Source organism: Sinocyclocheilus rhinocerous, unplaced genomic scaffold (genome assembly GCF_001515625.1).
Source record: "Sinocyclocheilus rhinocerous isolate Xijiao unplaced genomic scaffold, SAMN03320098_v1.1 scaffold90, whole genome shotgun sequence".
NCBI classification, from domain to species: Eukaryota; Metazoa; Chordata; class Actinopteri; order Cypriniformes; family Cyprinidae; genus Sinocyclocheilus; species Sinocyclocheilus rhinocerous.
In genome coordinates, this window is record NW_015657969.1 from 783,934 (window position 1) to 790,719 (window position 6,786).

The window sequence follows — 6,786 nt, forward strand, 5'->3', positions numbered from 1 at the left end:
TTTTTTATAAATTTATTCCTGTAATGGCAAAGCTGAATTTTCGGTGTGATTGATGCAATTTCTGTCCCCATCTAGTGGAACTAATCATGAATAACAGCATAAAACACTGGATCTCATTTTACTGTAAAACTGATAAACATGCTTTTGAATGCTTCTCTGATTGGTGTCTTTCAACATTTATGAAGATGGAAGAATTGATAAATGGTATCCGATGGGCATTTATTGACATGCTTGAGAAGGAGAATGACTGGATGGATAAAGAAACAAAGAGAAAATCAACAGAAAAGGTGTTTTCCAGTGTATTTGTGACAGTTATGAATACACAGTATCAATAAAACTGTTCTTTTTCTCATCATTACTGTCTATATCTCACATTAGGCTCATGCAGTCTTGGCGAAAGTGGGTTACCCAGACTTCATCTTAAATGACACCTATATTAACGAGGACATCAAACGAGTATGTTTGCAAGCTTTTTGGATTTAGTTGATCTTGCTGATGGCTAATTGTTTTAATTGTGTTTGGCAGATATCAGTGCAACTCAAAGTCATTAAGGTTTCTATGTTCATGCACAGTTGTCGTTCAGTGAGACGGACTACTTTGGGAATGTCATGCAGACCCTGAAGTTCATAGCTCAGTCTGACATCGGCTGGCTGAGGAAAACAGTCCCACGCACAGAGCAAATTGTCAGCATTTTCAAAGCCTGTTAAAATGAGATGAATCTGGCTTTGAACATGATGAAACATCACTTTTTTCCCTTCAGGTGGTTCACCAACCCAACAACAGTAAATGCATTTTACAGCTCCTCTACCAACCAGATCAGTGAGTTATGAATTTCAGTTCATTGATAAATAAAGAGCTCTGTTAAATACTTGGTTTTGATTGGTCAATTACAGTGTTCTGTGGTCGTAATATTCTCCTATTTTCTGTAAAACAGAAAAATATTAAGACTTGAAATAATTTTTTTTAAAGAAATTAATACTTTTATTTTGCAAGGATGCATTAAATTGAAATAAATAAATGCTGTTCTTTTGAACTGTCTAATTATTAAAGAATATATTAAGAAGCACAACTGTTTTCAGCATTGATAATAATAAAAGAATGTTACATCAGCACCGATCAGCATATTAGAATGATTTCTGAAAATTCAGCTTTGCCATCACAGGAATGAATTACATTTTAAAATATATATGAAAATATTAAACAGTTATTTATAATTGTAAAAATATATCACAATATCACTGTTTTACTCTATTTTTGACATAAATGTAGTAGCCTTGATGATCATAAAATACTTGAATACGTTTTTGTGTGTGTACATTATGCTTCCCTTGTACACTTTTACACTATTTGGTGTACATATCAACCTCAGTAACAATGTTTTGCCTTTAAAAGTGTATTACTAATAATGATAAACGATATCCAGTATAATATGAGTTATAAAACACCTTTCTGGTTTGGTATTTATCAGGTGTAATAGCTGTGTTCACTGTTTTAGATGTTTGATGTGTGTTTAGATATACTGCATCACATTCTTTTATTTGGTGGCTAATTGAACTGTCTTCTTCTACCCAGGATTCCCTGCGGGAGAACTTCAGAAGCCATTTTTCTGGGGACTTGACTACCCTAGGTGAGACATAGACACTTCTTCTTGTTGATGTTTTTTAATTTATGTTTTCATAGTATGCTCAATCCTATATATTGAGATGTGGATTTCTAGGAAAAATAACTTGTAAAATGTGTTCTTGTGTCAGATTCTTTAGCTATGGAGCGATTGGTGTAATTGTGGGGCATGAACTGACCCATGGCTTTGATGAAAATGGTGAGGCCATTTGATTTATGAAGGTGAGTCTCAACACGTGTTGCCATGGAGACGACTGATTCTTAAGGACATCTGTGTTTATCTGTGTTCATCTAGGCAGGAAATACGACAAAGATGGGAACCTGGACCAGTGGTGGAGCAACTCCTCAATCACCCGCTTCACTGAAAAGACACAATGCATGATTGACCAGTACAACAGTTACTACCGGAAAGAGGCGGGGCTAAATGTATACAGTAGGCGCCAGCCTTTGTCATCAAACGTGTCATCAAAATGTAGCAAAGCTACCAATCTAATACTTAATACCCACAATCCCCTCTCAAGGTCAAGGGGAAGAGGACTCTGGCAGAGAACATTGAGGACAATGGAGGGATGAGAGAATCTTTCAGGGTATTACAGCATTTTCCACTATAATTATCCCAAAGTGACCTGAATCTGATTTACCGTTAACTTGTCTCATTCCAAACTTGTAGGACTTTCTTTGATGGATCACAAAAGGGGAAATTTGGAGAATATATTACAATTTGTTGTTGATTTGTGTACACATCAATCAGACTGCTAATCAGATCAACTGATTCATAGAAAAATGTGACTCGAAATAATGATTCATTCATAAATTAGACATTGCTACTTTTCTCAGGAGAGTCAAGATTCTCAGTGAATAAATTCCTAAATATCTTATTCATTTCATCATATTTTAATGGTTCTTTTCATGTTTTTTTTAAGCTTAAAAGCACCACTCTAATTGCACAGAAAAAAAATGACCAGAACCTAAAATACCCCAGTTTGTGTTCCATGGATGAAAGAAAATTTGGAATGAAATGAAGATTTTATTTTATTTTTTTACGATTCCTTTAATAATGTGTCTGTTTTTGGTGTATATATTTATGCGTGTATATGTGAACTTGTCTGCAGGCCTATAGGAGATGGATTGAAAAAGAGAGATCAGGAGTCGAGGAGCCTCTCCTACCTGGTGTGGGTCTGACCAACAACCAGCTGTTTTTCCTCAGTTATGCTCATGTCAGTATTATGCATTTCACACATAAATACTTAGGCTTAAATGTCAGATGTCTCAAACATTATATTTAATTCTTAAAAAATTAGAATGGGTTGAAAAAGAAGTGATAATATGTCTGCTTTTTCTGTCATTTTTAGGGGTTGTATATGTGTATCCTGAATAGTATACAAGATTAGAATTTGCATTTTATGACATGGTAGCATGGTAGATTTAGTACTCACTCAAATGTATGCACTTTCTCGTTACTATCAAGTTTCAAATTTAATTTATTTCTAAAATTTGGACCAAATATCATAATTTCAGTCTTGCTCTCATTAAAATGTAAAAAATTTAGGGCCAACCAATCTTGTCTCTGAGGCAGTCAAACAGAAGTTTTAGAGGACTGGCATGTTTCCTTTTCAATGGCAGATAAATTTGTGTGTCATCTGCATAACAGTGAAATGAAATGTTATATTTCCTGAGAATGGACCCCAATGGGGCATATACAGGGAAAACAGCATTGGGCCAAGAATAGAGCCTTGAAGGACTCCAAATGGAAGGGGTGCTGATGAGAAAACAAAGTCACCAAGGCGGACAGAAAAAGTCCCGTCTGTTAGATAGGACCTGAACCACTCCAGAGCAGTACCCTTAATACAGACAACATGTTCCAACCGGGAAAGTAGGATATTATGATCAATGGTATCAAATGCAGAAGTCTGAACTAAAAGCATAAGAATGGCTGAATCTCCTGATTCCTGATAAAAGGTCACTAAAAACCTTTTAAAGTACCGTTTCTGTGCTATGAAGAGCTTTAAAACCCAACTGATATACTTCTAAAACTCTGTGCGTGTCTACGAAAGATTGCAGCTGTATACAGACAACTTTCAAAGTGAATACTTCAAGTAAATATTATTTGCAAATGTAATTTAAGACAAGACACTCCAGGTAAATAGGGTAAAAAGTTTAACTAATAGATGTCACCACACTTCCCCAGTTGATTTATTACATTAAGAATTGCAAACATTTCTGTATTACAAGATTTATGAAATGTTGTTCAGATATGCAAATGAGGGATTATCCAATTAAATATGCACTCATTTGCATACATTTCCAAAATAGAGATCTGTACATTGGATAAATCCAGGTTCAACATTCTTGTTTCATTTATTTATTTTTTTGAGGTAATTTTGGATATGCCATTTTTTATCACTCCATAAATCAGAAAATAGTGTCAACAGCCAGAAAAAATAAATTTTTCATTATGTTTTTAGGAATGCAATTTTGTATAAAATCAGGCAAATTATATATAAACAAAATAACCTTTGTAAAAACAAAAGTGGAGGTTTGGTGTAAGTGCTATTGAACTGAAGTTTTGAGAAAATGGCCTTTAAAGATATAATATAACTGAAATCTATAGAAGCAAATAGAGCACAATACGTGCAAAAAAAAAAACCTTAAAGGTGTCATAGAATGGAAAACTGTATTTACCTTGGCATAGTTGAATAACAGGTCTGTACATGCCTCAAACACCATTGTTTCCTCCTCATGTAAATCTCGTGCATGCAAAAATCTACTGAAAAATAGGCGAATCAGAACATAACACCGACTGTGACGTTACAGTCGGCGTTTTAATCAAACAATGCGAGCCACTAAGCGCGGTAAAGTTAGTTTTAAGTTTGATATTCGCTGGATATTCGCCTAGGCTGCTTGCTTTAGGGACCGTCTGCAAATTTACTTCTCAGTACAAACGAAGTCCAATAATTAATACAAATTATGTTTACAACGCCATAGTAAATGCCTTGTGGGCAAACTGACTACTTACGGCAGCTGAAATTTTGCCAATATCACCCTTACTGTACATACAGTACATAATTATTCTTAGAAAACAATTACTGTAATTGCCCAAAAGTTTTTTTTTAATTTTCCAAAGGTTGTAGTACATTTCTAGTGACCAGACTGAATTACTACACATGACATTTTGCCAATATCTCCCTTACTGTACATACAGTACATAATTAATCTTAGAAAAAAATTACTGTAATTCACCAAAAGGGTTTTTTTCATGTTCCAAAGGTTGTAGTTTGTTTGTAGTTACAAGACTGATTTACTACAGGTGACATTTTGTCAATTTCTTTCTTACTGTACGTACAGTACATCATTATTTAAAGAAAAACAATTACTGTAATTCACTAAAAGGGTTTTTTCATGTTCCAAAGGTTGTAGTACATTCCTAGTGACCAGACTGACTTACTACACATGACATTTTGGCAATATCCCCCTTACTGTACATACAGTACATAATTATTCTTAGAAAACAATTACTGTAATTGCCCAAAAGGGTTTTTTATTCTACAAAGGTTGTAGTACATTCCTAGTGACCAGACTGACTTACTACACATGACATTTTGGCAATATCACCCTTACTGTACATACAGTACATAATTATTCTTAGAAAACAATTACTGTAATTCACCAAAAGGGTTGTTTTATGTTCCAACGGTTGTAGTACATTCAAAGTTACGAGACTGACTTACTACAGGTGAGATTTTGCCAATATCTTCCTTACTGTACGTACAGTACATAATTAATCTTAGAAAAAAATTACTGTAATTCACCAAAAGGGTTTTTTCATGTTCCAAAGGCTGTAGTATGTTTGTAGTTACAAGACTGACTTACTACAGGTGACATTTTGCCAATATCTCCCTTACTGTACGTACAGTACATACTTATTCTTAGAAAACAATTACTGTAATTTATCAAATGGGGTTTTTTATGTTCCAAAGGCTGTAGTACATTCCTAGTGGCCAGACTGACTTACTACAGCTGAAATTTTGCCAGCATCACCCTTACTGCACATACAGTACATAATTAATCTTAGAAAAAAATTACTGTAATTCACCAAAAGGGTTTTTCATGTTCCAAAGGCTGTAGTATGTTTGTAGTTACAAGACAGACTTACTACAGGTGAAATGTTGCCAATATCTCGCTTACTGTACATACAGTGATATACTACAGGTGAAATTTTGCCAATTTCTTTCTTACTGTACATACAGTACATAATTATTCTTAGAAAACAATTACTGTAATTCACCAAAAGGGTTTTTTCATGTTCCAAATGCTATAGTACATTCCTAGTGGCCAGATTGACTTACTACAGCTGAAATGTAGCCAATTTCTTTCTTACGGTACATACAATACATAATTATTCTTAGATAACAATTACTGTAATTCACCATAAGCGTTTTTTTTCACGTTCCAAAGGCTGTAGTACATTTGAAGTTACGAGACTGACTTACTACAGGTGAGATTTTGCCAATATCTCCCTTACTGTACGTACAGTACATAATTATTCTTAGAAAACAATTACTGTAATTCACCAAAAGGGTTTTTTCATGTTCCAAATGCTATAGTACATTCCTAGTGGCCAGACTGACTTACTACAGCTGAAATTTAGCCAATTTCTTTCTTACGGTACATACAATACATAATTATTCTTAGATAACAATTACTGTAATTCACCATAAGCGTTTTTTTTTATGTTCCAAAGGTTATAGTACGTTTGTAGTTACAAGACTGACTTACTACAGGTGAAATATTGCCAATATCTCCCTCACTGTACATACAGTACATAATTATTCTTAGAAAAAAAATACTGAAATTCACCAAAAGTGTTTTTTTTTATGTCCCAAAGGTTGCAGTACATTCGTAGTGACCAGACTGACTTACTACAGGTGAAATTTTCACAATAACACCCTTACTGTATGTACAGCACACAAATATTTTCATTAAAAACTAATTTACCAAAAGCCTTTTTTCCCCATGTTCTAAAGGTTGTAGTACGCTCCTAGTGGCCTTGGATTCTACAGCAGATTATTTATATTTACATTCATATTCATATTTATTTATTTATGTGTGTGTGTGTGTGTGTGTACTGGTATATATGGTTTATGAGGACACAAATGTGTATAATGT

The 6,786-nt window shown here is 34.1% G+C and overlaps 1 protein-coding gene across 1 annotated transcript in view; it reads left to right on the forward strand.

Annotated features, from left to right (window-relative positions):
- Positions 1 to 6,786, forward strand: part of LOC107721831 (metalloendopeptidase homolog PEX-like) — a gene marked incomplete at its 5' end in the record, with an annotated part of 15,403 nt that overhangs the window by 1,982 nt on the left and 6,635 nt on the right. Inside the window, 9 exons of the mRNA XM_016530002.1 lie at positions 186 to 287; positions 379 to 456; positions 573 to 676; positions 761 to 819; positions 1,573 to 1,627; positions 1,752 to 1,819; positions 1,916 to 2,046; positions 2,142 to 2,207; positions 2,733 to 2,837. Coding sequence (XP_016385488.1) covers positions 186 to 287; positions 379 to 456; positions 573 to 676; positions 761 to 819; positions 1,573 to 1,627; positions 1,752 to 1,819; positions 1,916 to 2,046; positions 2,142 to 2,207; positions 2,733 to 2,837 — 768 coding nt within the window. The remainder of the gene's footprint in view (positions 1 to 185; positions 288 to 378; positions 457 to 572; positions 677 to 760; positions 820 to 1,572; positions 1,628 to 1,751; positions 1,820 to 1,915; positions 2,047 to 2,141; positions 2,208 to 2,732; positions 2,838 to 6,786) is intronic.